This window comes from Manihot esculenta, chromosome 13, assembly GCF_001659605.2.
Source record: "Manihot esculenta cultivar AM560-2 chromosome 13, M.esculenta_v8, whole genome shotgun sequence".
In the NCBI taxonomy this organism is placed as follows: domain Eukaryota; kingdom Viridiplantae; phylum Streptophyta; class Magnoliopsida; order Malpighiales; family Euphorbiaceae; genus Manihot; species Manihot esculenta.
In genome coordinates this window covers 31,101,141-31,120,444 of record NC_035173.2, presented here as the reverse complement: position 1 = coordinate 31,120,444, position 19,304 = coordinate 31,101,141, and the positions used below count along the sequence as shown (strand labels likewise).

At 34.7% G+C, this 19,304-nt stretch overlaps 2 protein-coding genes across 3 annotated transcripts; one reads left to right on the top strand and one right to left on the bottom strand.

The window, feature by feature from the left end:
* Positions 1–4,393: 4,393 nt before the first annotated feature.
* LOC110628978 (squalene epoxidase 3) lies at positions 4,394–8,324 on the top strand. Of its 2 annotated transcripts, XM_021775797.2 has the most exons (8): positions 4,400–4,987; positions 5,995–6,106; positions 6,280–6,454; positions 6,560–6,728; positions 6,845–7,063; positions 7,172–7,447; positions 7,530–7,808; positions 7,892–8,324. In XM_021775797.2, the coding sequence occupies exons 1-8, from the start codon at positions 4,745–4,747 to the stop codon at positions 8,024–8,026; spliced, it is 1,608 nt and encodes a 535-aa protein (XP_021631489.1). In that variant the 5' UTR covers positions 4,400–4,744; the 3' UTR covers positions 8,027–8,324. The 2 variants fall into 2 exon arrangements, with proteins under 2 accessions (XP_021631488.1, XP_021631489.1); XM_021775796.2 differs by having other exon boundaries at positions 4,394–4,987; positions 6,845–7,447.
* Positions 8,325–10,319: 1,995 nt separating this feature from the next.
* LOC110629354 (pentatricopeptide repeat-containing protein At3g49710) lies at positions 10,320–13,175 on the bottom strand. The gene has a single exon (XM_021776277.2). It carries the CDS (start codon positions 12,829–12,831, stop codon positions 10,663–10,665), a length of 2,169 nt encoding a protein of 722 aa, XP_021631969.1. The 5' UTR covers positions 12,832–13,175; the 3' UTR covers positions 10,320–10,662.
* Positions 13,176–19,304: the final 6,129 nt, after the last annotated feature.

The window sequence follows — 19,304 nt, the reverse complement described above, 5'->3', positions numbered from 1 at the left end:
GCTAGAAAATCCTAAAGAATATTTATGAAAGTGATTACGGGAGCCATGAAGGAGCTCGAACGATCACCCAAAAAGCGTTCAGACAATGGTACTACTAGCCAATGATAATACAAGATGCGAAGCAGCTTATCCAGAAGTGTTGAAGATGTCAAGTATATGAGAACATTTCAAGAACTCCAGGAGAGATGCAAGTAGCAATTGGAAGCTTCTAGCCTTTCTTTCAGTAGGGGATAGACATCCTTGGCCGGTTTTCAAAGGCAGCTGGATCGAAAAAATTCATGATTGTGGTAGTAAATGACTTTAGCAAGTGGGCTGAGGCCGAGGCAGTTCAGTCCATTACCACCTAATAAGTTATATCTTTTGTCAGCAAGAACATCTTCACTCAGTTTAGAATTTCAAAGGTAGTACTTACCAACAACAGAACTCAGTTTTCAATATCTAAGTTTAAAGATTTCTACAGAAAATGGGATATTGACTCAAGATTTAGTTCGGCCTATCATCCACAGACCAATGGAATGACCGAAGTTACAAGGGCTAAAGAAAAGGCTCGATAAAGCCAAGAGCAACTAGTCTGAGAAATTGCCTCACATACTTTAAGCATATAGAACGACTCCAAGAATAGCCACAGGGGAAACACTTTTCTCTCTTGTATATGAGGCCGAGGCAGTGATCCCAGTGGAAATTCAGGTAAGTAGTTTCAGGACACAACATCCTGAGATTTCAAAAAATTTTGAAGAAATTCAATTCAATTTAGATCAGGCCAAATTTTTATGAGAAAATGCCGCAATCAGAATGACGGTTTACAGGAACCAAATGTCCAGATTGTTCAACAATAGGGTCAGGCCACGTACTTTCAATATTGAGGATTTAGTCCTTAAAAGAACAAACATAATATTCGGTAATGCCGAGTCTGATAAGTTGGACGAAAACTTAAAAAAACCATTTAGGGTTTCAAAGGTTATTCGCCCAGGGTTTTATAAGCTGGCCAAGTTAGATAGCTGAGACATTCTCTATTCTTGGAATATTTGTAATATGAGAAAATTTTATCAATAACAATTAACGAGATATTTTTTCATGTGTTGTGTTCTTCAGTAACAAGGAACGTTGAAATTGCCTTCTCCAAAAAGATTAAAGAGCATTCATTAAAGGCCACAAGGTAGAATCCATCAGGCCATAATTCAGGTGTTAGTCCCGCTAAACAAGGCATCTTATGCTAAGCCACAAGGTGGAATCCATCAGGTCATAATCCGAGTGTCAGTCTCGCTAAGTAAGGCATCTTATGCCAGGCCACAAGGTGGGAATCTATCAGGCCATAATCCAGGTGTTAGTCCCGCTAAACAAAGCATATTATGTCAGGCCACAAAGTAAGAATTCATCAAGTCATAATCCGAATGTCAGTCCTGCTAAATAAGGCATCTTATGCCAAGCTAAAAGGAGGGTATTCGCCAGACTTGATGACCGAGTGTTAGTCCCGTTAACCAAGGCACTTTATGCCTAACCACGAGGTGGGTATCCACCAGGCCCAACGGCCGAGTGTTAGTTCTATATTTATAAAAATATTTTTAAGGCATTTTATATCTAGGCCACAGGGCAGATTTCTCCAGGCCACACATCCAGGTGTTGGTCCTATTCTATAAATTTTCTAAGTTATTTATTATACGGCCATAAAAAGGCACTAGTTAGGCCAATAACTGGGTATTATGTCCTATTGGTAAATCTGTTTGTTATTTTTTGGCAAAGAAAATGAGCACCTGATTCTTCGGTTGAGTGTTAATCCTTTAACCACTTTTTTAGAAATTATTCAAGACTTGGTTGGCAAAGAGTTATGGACGAGTATCAATCATTCGTGCACTCGATAAAAATAAATGACAAGGTGTGCAAAATATACAAATATATTTTCATTGAAAATTATAAAAGATTACATGAGAGGAGGGGTGTCTTCAACTTTCTGCTCCTGAGTCTCAATTACATCAGTGTTGTCTATATCTATTACATTATCTGCAGAGACCCGGTCGGTGGGATTCTTCTCAGCTTGTCCCTCTTCCTCTTTGCTCGTCCTCATTATTCTCCTCCTTTGGGAAGATGTCGTCTATCTACATAAAGTTTTCAGAAGCGAACTGCTTCTCCAACTATCTTCCTGGCCTTGTCCTTAAAATCATTCTTGCACAATCCAACCCACTCACTCTCCAAGAGTCTCAGCACTGGGAATCGTTAAAGAGGCCAACACCATGGCTAGCATAAAGCTCTCTCATAAGATTACTATAGTCAAGTTGATTGCGGTCCTCAGCCAATACACAGAGATGGACAACATATTTCTCGATCACTTTTGCACCTTCATAAAGATCCGCCTTCAACTGTTCTTCGTAGACCATGATGGTATCCTCCGCATGGATTCAATCCACCACGAGGAGAAAGAGAAGAAGAGAAAGTGCTCCCATTCATTTTAAAAGGAAAAGCAAACAAGAATTACCTTGAAAGCAAAGAAGTGTGAAAGAAAAAAAGGAATGACAGAGTCTTTTCTAAAGCAAAGATGTTAGTAATATTTGGAGAAGAATAGGGATTTTTATATGGTAGTTTCCCCGACAAGTTTTGAATGCGACTCGAGAAACAAGACGGTCACCATTGAGGGACAAAAGCAGGCGAAACGACATAAGCAAGGAAAGGCCAATCTAAGTTAGCCACGTACCTAGATTGTGAAGACAACTGTCACCTTCAAATATGAAGAATCGAAGACCAGCGGGGGACCTCTGATGTAACATAGCAATCGCTTAAAATAAGTAATGAACTGTCATCATAAGATAGGGTCACGTGGCCAGAGTTTAATAAGCCAATATGTGGTCTTACCCATGGAAAGAAAGACTCGAATACTATAGCATCCGAACTTTCTTCAAGACTCACCCTCCCCTGAAGAGGATGAGTTTTCACATAAAATTACCGTTAACTACACAATCTAGCAGATTCTCATTATGCCTATAATTACGGAATCCTCGATCAATTAATCGATAGATTTCCTTATCGACTAACTGGCACGAGCTAGATTTTCAGGAAATACTATAGATAACTCCACTTTTTTACAGTATAAAAGTTAATGATCGCAGTGACAAATGTACGTAATTCTTATACAACTACTCGATTAATTGATCGAGGACAAATGTACGTAATTCTTATACAACTACTCTTGAATTTTAATCAATTTCTTATACTCGTTTTATTATTCAGTTTACTGACTTGAATATCAAAATAACTGCCGTAAACATCAATCACCTCACGTTTTCTTTTTTACAGAATCAACCAATCACATTTCAGAACTATTTCGGCCACATCAATATAATATATAGTATCCATTAATTTTAAAATTTAAAAATAATTTAAGTAGATATTTTTATGATAATTTTAGTATAAAATTATTTTAAAAAATAAAATTCAAATCACAGTTCAGCCGAATTAAATTAAAACTGAAATATAAAGAATAATCAACTGAAACATTTAAAAATTAAGTAAGAGCACATCGAAAATTTAATTTAATTTCTAATTTTTAAAACATCCAAATTAAAAATCGAACTATACACCTTATTATTCACTACGAATTAAAAATAAAATAAAAAAATTATACAGTTATTTCTCTTTCTTTAATGAGTATTGATTTTTTACTAAACATTTCAATTAATTGATTAATTTTATTGAATAATAAATATGATATTTAAAATAATGACAACTTGTATGAACAGTATTACTTGAAAATGAATTATTATTGATTTATCATGTTAAATAAAAATAACATTTTAAATAATTATAACAATTATAACGACTTCTACCCAAAAAGATGATAAGCCCCATCAAATTAATTCATAAATTGTTTGAAGAATCATATCAATTTCAAAAAAATTAAAATTAAAATTAAAATTGTTATACCTACTTACAGGGATAGCCTCCATTGGAAATTAATTGAGATATTTATTGTGTAGGCGACACATGTACTTAGTAAACTCCACCTTTAATTTTAAAAATAGAAAAAAAATTCAAAAAATAAATAAAATTAAATGAAATTCACATATTTATATTTTTTATTTTTTATAATTTATTTTGTAAAAAAAAATTATGGGTTTTATTAAAAAAGAAACTGTTATACGATGTAATATGCTAATAATTTAGAATTATATGATAATATAAAATAAAAAAGAAATAAAACAACAGATTTTAAAACCGCCATAAGCAAAAAATTAATAATAAGGATTTTTCTATTATATATTATTATTTATTATTAATAAAATAAAAAATTAATTTTTTAATATTTTTATATGTAATATTACACCTTTTTTAATTGAATAATTATCAATATATTTCGAAATTTATCTGTGTTACTTGCACCTTTCTTCCACTTTCATCCCCACAGGTTGGCGACGACAAGGACAACCTTCTTCGCCGGCGTAAAATTTTACAGCAATTAATGCGTCCACTCTCAATCCAACTGCCAACCATATCACAACATCACAGCTCTCATTCTCTTTCTTTCTTTCTTTTTTCTCTATAAAAGAACAGCATCTTCTTGTTACATAAGAGCAAAAAGATAACGTCACCTTCTCCTCTACTCTCTCCTGCGCTCGCCACCTCGCCGCCGAACTCACCTCTCGAAATACAAGAAGACAAAGCAGCATTCTAGTGGGAGGCCACGAAAGAAACCCAAGAACCCATTATTTATTTATTGTTCTCAGTTTCTGGGACTCGTTCCGGTGACTATATAATTATGGCTATCGTTATTGATAAGTTCATTTTTGGGACTTTCTTTGCTTCTCTCTTTGGCTTTTTTGTTCTCTGCTTTTTGCGACGGAAGCACCAGAACCTTGAAAACAAGCAGAAGTTTAAGGAAAAAGCTGCCTTCAAGACTCAGAATTATAATGTGCAGAGGCCTGAGAATAGCTCAGGTCCTGACGTCATCATCGTCGGTGCTGGCGTCGCCGGTGCAGCCCTCGCATGTACGCTTGGAAAGGTATAATTTTGCTCTTTCTCCCATATCTTCTTCTCATTCTTTTTCGAGATTGCATTAATCTTTCTGGCAAGTGAAATAGCTGAACTGAGCTCCATTGCTCAAGAAAAAATTGAAAGCATATGTGGGTTGGAATTATTCATGGGAATTGAAGTCATAGCATTTTTGACATCAAAATTCTGGGTTGGCAAACATAGTTACATACCATTTTTGATGTTGATGGATTAAAAAAAACAGTAAGATTCATATTATAATAAACTCGTAAAAATCCATGGTGAGTTTTTGAGATGTTGAGTGGGTTTAAGGTTACAAAACCTGTCCGAGTTTCGTGTTCTTTTGCTTAATTTGTTAAATTATACAGTATATGTTCTGACATAAAATTAATTAGCAATTGTTCCTCTCTGTATCTGTCACAGCCCAATCTTCAGGGCTGGACCAGCAATAATGCACAGTTCGTACAATTATCAGTTGGGAATTAAAAATCAAAAGGGTAAATATAATATTTGGGAGTTGAGATCGGATGATTTTTTTAATTATAGATTTCGGATTTTAATATATTCGTAGGAGGAAGTATTTTGTCTAATTTATTTGATATAAATTCAGATTAGTTAAATTTATAAATTTTAAATACTAAATAGTATATAATAAAAAATAAATATAATTATATATTGGTTGAATTACTAAATCACGTTAACATTTTTTGTTTGTACAAAAGTTTTAAAAGTTATTTGGGTAGGTTGCAGTTGGACTGTTACATTAACATTACAATTTCTTTTTTTTTTTTTCAATTTATGGATGCATGGCCAGCTAATATAATTAGGATTTGAGAAATCCTTGTACATGTTTCTTTCACAGCAAATCAAGACTTCCAATTCCAATTATACCTTATTGCATATCTGCTCATATGAGCTATCACTGAACCTAAAATTAGTATTACCATATGGGATATGTAATGATTTCTTTTTGGCCTGAAGCATGGCCTTTAACTGAACGATTTGATTTTATTGCAGGATGGAAGACAAGTTCATGTGATTGAAAGAGACCTGACAGAGCCTGACAGAATTGTCGGTGAACTGCTTCAGCCAGGGGGATACCTAAAATTAATGGAATTGGGCCTTGAAGGTATGTGATTTAAAGTTAAAAATCTTTGCATCTGTATTAGCTTCATATGATGTGAAAATTTTTCAAGATTATTACTGAATGTTTTTGTAATGAAATCCTATGTTGTCTGGATCTGGGACAAATTACCATTCTGATTCTCTTACATTATATTTCTCATGCTCACGCTGATGCAGATTGTGTGGAGGAAATTGATGCCCAACGAGTGCTTGGTTATGCTTTATTCAAGGATGGTAAAGTTACTAGACTCTCATATCCCCTGGAAAATTTTCATTCTGATGTTGCGGGGAGAAGCTTTCATAATGGGCGCTTTATTCAGAGAATGAGAGAAAAAGCTGCCAAGATTCCCAAGTATTCTTTTTTCCCTTGACCAATTTACATAGTATTGATGCTCTGTTTTACTCAATATTTTATGATTTTCTTGCTTTTTTTTTTTTTCTGGGAATTTTCACTCAGTGTAAAGCTACAGCAAGGAACAGTGACATCCCTTCTTGAAGAAAATGGGACTATTAATGGCGTTCAATACAAAACTAAGGATGGTCAAGAACTTAGAGTTCATGCTCCTCTTACAGTCGTCTGTGATGGTTGCTTCTCAAATCTGCGTCGCTCTCTATGTAATCCTAAGGTGATTTACATGCAGAAAACAATAAGCAAGAAATTTGAAATTTTCATGGCATCTTTGTTTTCTTGCAGCAAATTTCTCCGCTAAGACAACTTCTTGTATTGTTTTAATCGTGACAGGTGGACGTGCCTTCTTATTTTGTGGGTTTAGTTTTGGAGAATTGCGAGCTTCCTTTTGCAAATCATGGACATGTTATCTTAGCAGATCCTTCGCCGATTTTGTGTTATCCAATTAGCAGCACAGAGGTTCGTTGTTTGGTTGATGTACCAGGTCAAAAAGTACCTTCCATTGCTAATGGTGAAATGAGTAAGTACTTGAAGGACGTGGTAGCGCCACAGGTGATCTGCTCATCTCCCCATCAAGGCTCATCGCTAATTGTTTCATCTCCATTTTGCCGTTTAGCTAACAAAACATCATTTGCCCATTGTCGTTTTACTCCGTTTCAGATTCCACCAGTGCTTCATGATGCCTTCATATCTGCAATAGATAAAGGCAGTATCAGGACCATGCCGAACAGAAGCATGCCGGCTGATCCACATCCGACTCCCGGAGCCCTTCTGATGGGTGACGCCTTCAATATGCGCCACCCATTAACTGGCGGAGGGATGACTGTAGCACTGTCTGATATTGTTGTGCTTCGAGATCTTCTTAACCCACTTCGTGATCTTAACGATGCAGCTTCTCTAACCAAATACCTGGAATCCTTCTATACACTGCGCAAGGTAAGTTGATATTTTGCATGCATGCATGTCTGAATGTTATATTCAAAACTAATCATATTCAATGGCACTTTTTTTCTGGAAGCCTGTGGCGTCTACGATAAATACTCTAGCAGGAGCATTGTACAAAGTATTCTGTGCGTCCCCTGATGAGGCAAGGAAGGAAATGCGAGAGGCATGCTTTGATTATTTAAGCCTTGGTGGTGTATTTTCATCAGGACCTGTGGCTTTACTCTCTGGTCTAAATCCCAGTCCACTAAGCTTATTCCTCCATTTTTTTGCTGTTGCAATCTATGGTGTTGGCCGTCTTCTACTCCCATTTCCTTCACCGAAAGCCATGTTTATTGGAGTTAGACTAATTTCAGTGAGTATCTTCTATCCTTTGTAATCTGGTGATTATAAATATAGCCTTTTGTTTTTCTTGCTGAGTGACTTGTCTTCTTGCAGAGTGCATCAGGAATTATTTTCCCCATTATCAAAGCAGAAGGAGTGAGACAAATGTTCTTCCCTGCTACTGTTCCTGCAATATACAGACACCCTCCTGTCAATGATAAAGCTGATGATTTGCTAAAGTCAAGTTAAGCATTGGCTGTGTCAATCGTCGATCTTTGGTTCAATAAGTAGAAACAGTTGTTTAATGATGTGAAGCTTCTTTGGAAACAAGTTGAAAATTCTTGTGAATCATGCAGGAATTAATGTTTATGTAATGTAATTCTTCAGTGGGTCAGTTTCCAACACAAATTTTGATATGGTATGAGTACAAGTGTGAAATAGGCTTGTGCTTTGTGAGATAATTTCTCTTTCTTGGTTAATATTGCATTTATGCAACTTGTATTCTGCTGAAAGAAATTTATACAAGCTGCGTTCTTAGCTTCTTTGCTTTGTGGTTTTGACTTCTGATAATTATTAATGGGTGGTGATAAGGATTTATAAAGATGAGAAATAATTATGCCATTAACAGGCAATAAAACGAAAGAAGAAGTAGAAATGCAATTCATGAGGGTGCAACGTGGTTACTTAGCTCTATTGAGGGGTGGAAGAAATCATAAATATTTTTCCAACAGTCTTTAGTGAGGAGTAATTTTATTAGAATGGGCCTTATATAAATTCCAGGATAATCAATAATCAACATTTAATCTTTATATATACAATGATTGTGTTGAAAAATTTCTCCCTAAAGATAAAAGTGTTATGATTAATTTACTGTATAATAAAAAATTATCATACTAATTTATAAATGTTCATGGAAAGCACATCGAAGAAACCACGTTCAAAAGAAAAATCACATAGAAATAATGAAAAGTAATTTTCTTACTATAATATACATAATTTGAGATTAATCACTTGATTAAAATTGTAACGTAATAAATATTTAAATTTATAAAAAAATAATTAAATATAAATTAACTATCTTATCGATCATTTATTAAAAAAAATATTATTACTTTCATATATTAGTTTCTTACTCCTTTAAACGATGGTAATCTATAAAAAATAGGATTTTTCAAGATCATAATATATGTACACGTGAATCGAAAACTTTTCCATCTAGTCAGACTGGATGATAGGAAATCCAATTTATTGAATATAAAGAATCATCAGCAACACCCTCGAGTTCACCAAAATTCAGAACAGACAAACCGACTTCTTAAAAAACCGGAGGGGAGGGGTAGACCTCCTCTTGAACCATTCTAGATAACTGATTAGCTTGAGCATTTGCTTTTTTATGTCCATCTAAATTGCAGTAGTCATAGCGGCTTTTTCTCACGTCATAATATTTTTTGTATTTTCGTCTATTATCTTGAGATCAAATAGTTAGAGCAGTGACCTCAATATGCTCTAGGAGATTGGTTTGAACTTTCTTTTTCAGATTCCACTCGCAAAACCATCAAGAAAGCTTTATTCACCGTCAATAATAGATCCAAAAGCCACACTTGACTGCGGACTTGATCAAAGGCATCGTTGAATCTCATCAGAAATTGCATTAGATGATTGATGTTGTGAATTTCAGTTGCGAGCTTCTCAAATCTATAGCTGCATATAGATATCGGCACAATGTTGCCTTATTCGTCCCATAGTTATTTTAATGTACTATAGTATGTTGTCACCGAGAGATTTTTTTGGAAGACCATGCTATTCTCCACTTAATTTGATAGATTATCTATCTTTTGCTCCCACCATACAGTTCTACAAATTCAATCCAAAGCTCGACCATACAGTTCTACCAATTCAATCCAAAGTTCTCGAGCAGTGGTGGCGTAGAGAAAGTTTCTAACCAGATCCTTTGAAATAGAGTTGAGAATCCATGACATTACCATATAATAGCATCGTTTCCACTTATCGTAGTCTTCAGATCCATCTTCTGGTATAGCGAATTTTCCTTCCACGAGCGCTAGCTTATTCTTGGCTCTAAGAGCGATTTTCTCACTCAATTCCAGCCTTTGTAATTGATGCTATTCAGTTGAACGGAGACGAGAATCATAACTGAATGTCAATCTCTTGGCTCTGTGAGGAGCTACTTTCTTCAATTTTCTTGATCTAAGAAAAGTTCTTTGAGGCAAAAAAAAAAAAAAAATCTTAAAATACCCACTCTGATACCATCTTGGTTTGATGAAAAATACTCTATCATAATAAGTATTGTAGAGTACAAATTTAATGTAGGTATAGATACACCTATTTATAGGATATCCAAATACAAAGAAAACTACAAGAATCTACTAGAACCTACTTAACTAACTATCTAACGCTATATGCTAACAATATACGTGCCAGCCAAATTGATAGATTATTTGGTAAAAGATAAGCTCATACAAGTGTGTCTTGTGCACTTAACAATGTACTGCGACATATTTATTAATTTAATTGCTGAAAACTATTTGCGATTACTTATAAACTTAACTTTATAAGAGAATGAGTTTAATAATTTTAGATTTACAGCTAAGTTTATGCATTCATTCTTTTAGCACAGCAAACAATATCAGTGGTGCATTGGGGGTGCGTGGAAGGCCCCTTCAAAATTGGACTGGAAGTTGATAAGCTCAATTTGAGATCAGAATCAAACTAGTGAATGCGCCTCTTTGTTCCCATCCCTTTTCACATGCATGAAAATGATATTAGGAATTCTACAAGCAAGCTGCTGAATATTTAAATCTCATTTTGATTGTCGGCAGAGAAATACATCCTTGAAATTCTGATAACATTTACATTGTCCACTATTATCACCAAAAATCGCCACAAGAGCACTGTCCTTCCATGAAGCAATGAAATCTGTGAGTATCCCTGACAGTAATTGTTCTACCACAAATTGCAGAGATAAATTTGATTGCGTTGTGGCAATCCCCACATATCCTGAGGTTTTTCATCACGAGTATTGGCTCTCCATCTTTTGTTGACAGCAGTCCAAATGCCACTGCTAGTTTCTCACTGTGATGGCCTATCTTGAACTCCCTCTCTTCTTCCCCTGTCTCATCATCCTTGACCAAAGCCCATCTCACATCAGGCACATACCCAGCTTGCTTCATCTTCATTGACATGTCCTCCAAGTACCCATAAATTTCTTTTATCATTGGATGATATCTATCTTCAGCAACAAACACATGTATCCTATTGTTTAACTCAATCCAACTACAGCCTGGTTTCTTCTTAACACCCCTAGCTCGCATAAGCTTTCTAACTCTAGTTACCTCTTCCCATTTTCCAGCATTGCAATACATATTAGCAAGCAAGACATAAGGTGTGGCATTTGTAGGTTCCAGCTGCAATAACTCATTTGCTGCCTTCTCAGCTAGCTCCATATTTCCATGTTTTCTGCAGGCACCAAGTAATGCAGCCCAACCAATGGAGCCAGGGCTAAATGGCATTGTCTCAATTAGTTCTTCTGCTTCACGGAGCTTTCCAGCTCGACCCAAAAGATCAATCATGCATGAATAATGTTCTGATTCTGGTTCAATACCAAACTTCTCTTTCATCATATTGAAGTACCTCTTGCCTTCCTCAACCTTTCCGGTGTGTGCACAAGCAGAAAGAACAGAAATAAAGGTTATTCTTGTAGGGGCAACGCCATTCTCAAGCATCTGTTCAAAAAGGAGCAATGATTCCATCCCATTTCCATGTTGTGCATAGCCTGCAAGAATTGAATTTAGTGATACCACATTATGCTCTGGCATCCTATCAAATAAACGTCTTGCGTCTTGAAGATTTCCAGACTTTGAATACATAGCAACAAAAGCATTATCCACAGAAATTTGATTTGAAGGGATTTTAGATTTCATTGCCAGTGCATGAATCTGTTTTCCCTGAGAAGGAGATGACAAATTAGAGCATGCCCTGATCACACACACAAAGCTACAATCATCTGGCTTATAACCAGCACGCTGCATCTGTCTAAAACAATCAAGAGCGTCCTCACATAATTCTTCATCTAGTGAATAGCCAGAAATCATTGTGTTCCAAAGAACTGAGTCTGGTGCAGAGATCTCTTCAAATATTTTCCTACAGTCTAACATACTACCCCCACACTTAGCATACAAGTCGATCAAACCACTCCCCACATGACAATTCTGATAAAACCCTGTTTTAATCAACTTAGCATGAAACTGCAATCCCCCAAATAAGTCCTCTAAGCATGTAAACGCTGTCAAAACACTTGCCTGCGTAAAAATATCAACCTCAAAGCCCCTGCGAATCATTTCTTGAAAAAATGCCAGCGCTTTAAGCCCCTGCCTGTGCTGCCCGTATGCCACAATCATAGTGTTCCAAGAAACCTTATCTCTATTCTCTTCTCCCATATCGTAGAATATTCTTTCCGCCTCCTCCAACAGCCCATTTTTGCCATAACAAGTAACCAGCGAATTGTTCACTGAAACATAAGAATCAAGTCCAGCAGAAATAGCTAAAGAATGCAACTGTTTGATCAAATTCACATCATTACAACAAGCACTGATCACTCCAGAGAGTGTGAACCCATTCACGTCAAGACCCACCTCGCTCATCTCCCTAAACAAGCTTAAGGCGGGTAAAATATTCCCGCAATCTGCATAAGCAGTGATGAGAGTATTATAAGAGACAACATCTCGTTGGGGAATTTGATCAAACAGGCGGTGGGCAATATGAGTGAGTGAATTTTTCGCATAGGCATCAAGGAGAACATTGAAAGAGAAGACATTAGGTTGGTGGGTCTGGTTGAAGGCATGGTGGGCAGCGGATAGGCGGTTGCATTTGGAGTAGAGGATGATGAAGTGGTTGGAGAGATAGGTTGAGAAAGGGATTAGAGATTTGAGGTATAGTGCATGAAGGGCTTTGCCTGTTTGAAGGTCTCTGTTGGAAATGCTGGCTTTCAATAGATGGCGAAAGGTTTGAAGGGTCCATGAGAGTGAAACTTGGCTCATCTAATTTCTCGAAAGCTCGGGGCATTTCCTGCGTTTTATGGTCTCCTTGTTTTGCTTCTCACCTTGGAAATTATGCTTTCTACGTAAGCAGCTTAACCCGCTATTAGCATTAATGTTATAGCAGTATAGGGTAATCTTCCCCGAAAAAGTATTTTCTAAAAAGGCCAAATATTAAAATAATAATTTTTTCCCCGAAAAAGTAGCTATGAAAGATTATGTTGTCAAAGGGTAATCTTCACAAGTAATGTGAAAGCATGATTTAATCTGGATAGAAATTCTTTTATAGCAGTATAGGGTGTTAGTGATTTGGGATCCGGTCTAACCGGATAGAGTGGCTCAGTCAGTGGGGATAAACACATCATTCAACTTACTTGGACCTAATCGGACCCGGTTGGAATGCCCTCTAACTAAGCCAATTCCGTATATTCTCTTGTCATTCTTAAGATATATACAACCTAGAGCATTTACTTTTCTTCTTCTTTACATAGAATTTATTTTCTTACAAAGATCATCATTAAATTAGCCAAAGGAATGACAGTGAAATTAACTTTTATTTCTGTTGTTTTGCAAATACTATTTAGATACTCTAATTTAACTTAAAATTTTATTTATCTTATTTAAACTATTCATCTAAAACACTTGACAATATTTTAATAAATATAATAATATTGAATTATCTGCTAGAGATGAAAATAATATCCTGATATTGTCAAATCCTCATATTCAAAACTATTTGAAGTGTTGTCCTTCAAGCATCAACTGTGTTAAATGCCAAAGTTTTAGTAGGGTAATTTTCAAATTGAATTAAAGCTCTTGGTGAAAGCTATGCTTAGTGAACTCCAGGCAAAGAAAATATTTATTCTAATCGTTAGGAGTGAGGTTCTAGATTATTATATTACATTCTTCTTTCTAATTAGTTTAGAAAGAGTGTGTATTTTCTCTTTTCGGGTGTTTATTTTATGAGGTTTTGTCCTCCTTGTTGCCGCGTTCGTCAATCGTCCTTTACCCCTTTCGGATGGAGGATGACCCCTTTCTGCCATTCGGAGTCGTGGGTCGCTCCCTTCCCCTTCGAGTGGGTATATATATTTTTTATTTTGGTTGTATTTTTGCAAAGTTGGGCTTCACAGTGAGAAGACCGTCAGAAATTCACTCTATGTTGGTTTAAGTTTCTGTCGCTTGTGTGCTTATTTGCTTGGTTTTCAATTTTCATACAGGTGCCCATGATTGCATGTGGCTGATATGTTCGAAGAAATTTAGATATGTTGCTTTCATCTTCTTTCTTTAACGGTGCTTTTACCGGTTTAACTTTCACGGTAAAATTAAATTTTTGAGATCATTACTTTAGCTTGAAATCTCCGGAGATACTTATGGTGCCTACTGCATTTTATACTCGGTCTTTGGTTGTCTACACAAGATTAAGATGGCAAGTATGCTGTCTAGTCCCCGTAGAGTTTTGAGAACTAGTTTTTCCTTTAAATTTATAATATCTCCTACTTCTAAATTTTTGATAAAGCTTTTTTTTTTTCTATTAACTAGAGTGTTAAAAGAGTGACTATTCATATTCAACCAAAGCTTTCCTTGAAAAAAATATAAAAAAAAAAAAAAGAAGGGAAAAGGCATCTAAGATGCATACAATGGTACAAGTAAGCCTTTTTAAATGCAGCCCATTTCTGTCTCGTGTCCCTAATTCCGACCGAGTCTATGGGCCGGATATGCCAAACTGGCCCATTTCTATTCAGAAGGAAGGGTAATCTACCATTAATTCAGGATTAAAAAATGATATGCATTTATTATTAATTATACTTTAGAGTTTATTAATTTTAATCTAAATTTTTATAAAATAATAAAGTTACCCTTAATAATAATTAACAAAATTTATAACATAATTAGGTAAAATTATTTAAAATTTTACTCGATAAATCATTATTTAATTAATTTATTTTATTGTTATGATTTTTATAAATTTAAATATTTAATAAACTTTTATTTTGATGTGCATATGTATTTGGCTACAAATGACTGACAAGGAAACAAAACAACACATAACATCTTTGGCAAAAAACATATGCAATGGATCCAATTCTTATTGGGTATAAATTGCATGAGAAATGACATAGGCAGAGTCTGGCCCTTTTGCATTTAACTTAAAAGGCCATGAGTAGGTGTCAGGGTCAGCAAAGGTACTGTACATAGGCCGATGGACCTTCACTAACCCACTTGACTGTGTTGGGTCTTCATATACATTTACAACCCCACCTAGCTAATTTCTACTCTCTGCAACCCCACCTAGTTAAATGAATCGAGCTTAAATTTATTAATATTAAGTTCTAACTCGAAATAACCAAGATTGAGTTCGACTAAGATTCAAAAAAATTTTAATAAATTAAAATTTTAACTCTTCGGACTTAACTCGATTTTTCGTTTACACATTTATACATATCCAATTATGGGCTTTGAGATTTCAAACAAAAAATAAAAATTTATGATCGACTAGTATAATTAGGAATAAACATGTAAAATGGGGATAGATACTAATTAAGAAGTTATGAAAGGCTACCCTTCATGCATATAATACTGAAGGGTCAGCAGAGAGAGATCAGTGACTGTAGAAGCAAATCCCTGTTACTCATACAGTGTAGTGTAGGGAATAGCAAATTAGCAATCATTTTCATGCTAGGCTGGATCAAGTATGCTTACCATAAGGTTGAATATGGCAAGCTGCATGGCTTGGTTGGAACTGTACTTCAAATGGCAACTCTTTTTTTTGGAGCAAATAAATAATTGGGAAGAGAAAGCTTTTATAACTGAGACCCCTTGATGTGTGTATTTGCCTACACTCCATGCTTGATTGTTACCCATATTGACCCACTTGGATATATATCAAGACAAAATTATTATGTACCTTAATTTCAAAGAAATAGAACCAAGCAGGACTATGACTGCAGTCTGCTTAGCTTATAATTTTTAGTGTGAATTTGAACAATTCAGAGAGATTTCCCACTTGTCAAATTGAGTTTTATCATCAATTTAAAAAAAAAAAAAGTAAAATTTGCATATTTGGCATGGATTATTCTTAAAACTTGTCAAATTGAGTTGGAGGACGGGGGCTATCCATATTCTAGCTAGCTAGGTCTTGTATTAAGATAGTGAAAGGAATTTATCATTAACAGAAGATGATTACCCAGAACAAGCACATCTCTTTCTAGTTTCTTGATTTCAAAAACGGAGAGTTTTATGCATACATATCCCATTTTTAGATTTCTGAATGGTCCTCTTCAATTAATTATCATCCCCTACTTCTTCCTACACCCATTTGGATGATGACTCGTCCGCCATTGATACCTATTTATAAGAAAATGAAATTGGATTTATCCAACAACAAAAAATAAAAAATAAAACAAAATAAAATCTTCTATGTATATCTTTCATGCACAAATTCAAATTGTAGAATAATTACTTCATTTCTTGGACTCCATTTACTATTTTCATCCATTTGCTAAGTATATTTCAATATATTATACTAATTAAATTTCGGATAAATTATTATTTAGTCCATACAAAATTTTTATTATTATTAATGCTGTAATTTAATTAATTATTTTTTTCTTTGAAAATTGAAAACGAAGTAGGTACTGGAACGTAGATAGTGATGAAATGTTAAGACTATTGAAGTGAGACCGAAATTGACAAATGAATAGAAAAGGATAACATCAGCTGTGTCTCCAGAATCTGGGTAGGTTGGCTAAAGCCATAATTTCATGAGACTATAATTAATCCAAAAATTAAATGCTTCAAGAGAGCTAGGGTCTCCCCTTTGGCTAGAATTGTCTGATTGATGCAATTTGTAAACATTTTATCTTTCAGACATAAGCGTACTTATGGGACGACAAAGACAAGACATGATGCGAAATCCCATATAATGTGATAGCAAATTAATTTTGTATAGCCAATAAACTACATGTACTGTGTATTGTATTTTGGGTTGATATCCTTCCTTGATCAAGAGAAATTATTGGTTTGTCCATAAGATCCCAAGTTCTTAAGCAACGCCACAGCAATTATTGACTCATTGTTACGTGCATAAACAACAGAACATGCAATGGAATTTACAGTAAAAGGTAGCTTATTGTACAGAAAATTCTACTTGTATACAAGTGCAAACACCCGATTAATTAAAATATATTAATAAAAATTTTATTATCGAGTATTAAAATGAGTGGTTCGATTAGAGAATTTAATTCGGTGCGAACACCATTTGTTTAGTGTTTATGTAATTAGGTGATGTGTTTACTGTTGAAAAACACTAATGGAAGAATAATTGAAGGTAGGCACGTGGCTTGTAGTAGAAGAAGGGTTATTAGGGCATGTGAAAGCCTCGTTGAGATGCCCCCACCACAACTGAGTTAGGACATGCACAAGAGGAAGAGGAAGAAGAAGGTGAGGGACCATTTTGGAGACGAGAGTCCATAGGTGAATGGTGACATGTAACATGATGCTCACGTTAGTCCATTCCTCTCACTCTTCCTAGGAGACATTGTCATGGCCCCATTTGCTTCCTTCGTTTCAACAACGTAGGGCCCCATCCCTTCCCCTCCATCAATGCTCTCTATCACTTTCTCTCTTTGTTGATATTTATTTCCATTTCTTCTACTCCTTGTGTTGGAGGTCAACGAAAACTCCACTTAACAACTTTACTAATTTAGGATTAACAGAACATGTAAAATTCTTGTGGTCAACACCACCAACCAAGTAATTTTTTGAAGTAATCAAGCCTATAATGAATTTAAATATTCATTCATCACTACTACATTTTAAAATTTACGTAGAATAAAATTTTTTCCTAATATTTTTTTTCTCTTTCTGGTGGCTTCTCCATGAATTCTTGCCCTTAAAACTTCCCTCTCCCTGCATTGCTAAATTTACAATGGGACACTTGCAAATCTGGCAGCCCAAAACTACGGGCGGAAGGTAGAAGTTGATAGCAATTATTGTTTCTTTTGATATATTTCTCGAATCTTTTTTTTTTTCCTTTTTAATATATTAACTTTATTTGTTGTAAAAAGAGATTTTATAACCAACCAATCTCCACCGTCCATCCGTAACATAAACATTATCTATTGGCATTCTCAATTTATAAATATTAAAAAAAATTGCTATCGGGCCACAAGTTGATTGAGAGTTTTTGTTATATAATTAGAAAGGAAATCAAGGGGAAGACCAACTTTATAATGAAAATTACTTGCACCAACATACTCACCACATAATATTTTGAATTAATTCATGCCATAAAATATTTTTTCACATAAAATTCATGCTAGTAAATTTAATTCATAAATACACCTGATGAATTGAACTGATATAAGAATTTCTCATATCAAACTTTATTTTTGGAATATTCTAGACCCACATGCCTTTAATTAAGAAGAAAATGTAGCCTGCAGAAGATCTCATTCTTAATAAATTTATTAATTATATATATATCCCATTATTAATTTTTTTCCCACTTGAGATTTTGAAGGTTTGACTTCAAATCAAAAAGGTTTATTCATAATTTTTTAATATAAATAATTTAAAGAAAAAAAGAATCAAATAAGCCGTTTGGTATATATTGTTGTTGGTGCATAAGAATATAAATTTTTTTTAAAAAAATGGGCGTAAAGAATTGAAGATAAGTTATTTAATATTTTTTTAAATGAAATTAAGGGTTTGATTTTTATAGAAAGTAATAGTAAATATTTTATTTTCTGTGGATCGATCCGATGAAAATGAAATTTAATTTTAATTTAATAATTTAGAGATATAATGTGAAAAAGAGTATATTTTTTTTATAAAAAAGCAAATTAAAGGAGTAATGAAGGGTTAAAGTGGGAGAATGTGGCCGACATGGTTGGATATTAGGTTGAAGAAGCTGGAAGCACATAGGACCCTCGGGTGGAACCATGGCTAGGGTTCAAGTGTAACATTTGTGAGTTTATGTGGGTCGTCATTGCAAAGCCATTTTCTATAAGATTTGCTGTCGGAGAGGCATTTCAACACTGCTACTACACTACTACAATCTCTTTCCTTTCAACAAGGGTCCTTAATATTTGTTTTTACTCACTACATATCCTATTATAATTCAATTAAATTTTTATTTTAAAAAAATAAAGCACCTTGAATAACTCCACGCGAGTCTTGAAGTTAGTGGATTACACCTTTGAATCAAGAAAACAAGAGATGGTACTGGTTAAGGTAACCTGCGAATGAAGGATCCTAAAATGAGCATAGAAATGTGTAATGTCTCGAAGGGGGCGGTGGAGAAAGCGCGTATAAGTGTGATTTGTTTTGTAATATAAATTATTATTAAACAAAAGAAATCCTGTCTCCATGGTCATATTTGTCTTTGTCAATCTGTCGTGGTTGGTTTTCTTCACTTGTTAATCACTATATATATATAGAGGCTATGGACCTCTCCACTACACCAACCCCATTCA

Excerpts from the sequence above, each read along its gene's own strand:
- LOC110628978 (XM_021775796.2), top strand. The coding sequence starts at position 4,745 with ATGGCTATCGTTATTGATAAGTTCATTTTTGGGACTTTCTTTGCTTCT. Across the intron at positions 6,107-6,279 it reads AATGGAATTGGGCCTTGAAG|ATTGTGTGGAGGAAATTGAT; the intron begins GTATGTGATTTA and ends ACGCTGATGCAG. Across the intron at positions 7,448-7,529 it reads CCTTCTATACACTGCGCAAG|CCTGTGGCGTCTACGATAAA; the intron begins GTAAGTTGATAT and ends TTTTTCTGGAAG.
- LOC110629354 (XM_021776277.2), bottom strand. The coding sequence starts at position 12,831 with ATGAGCCAAGTTTCACTCTCATGGACCCTTCAAACCTTTCGCCATCTA.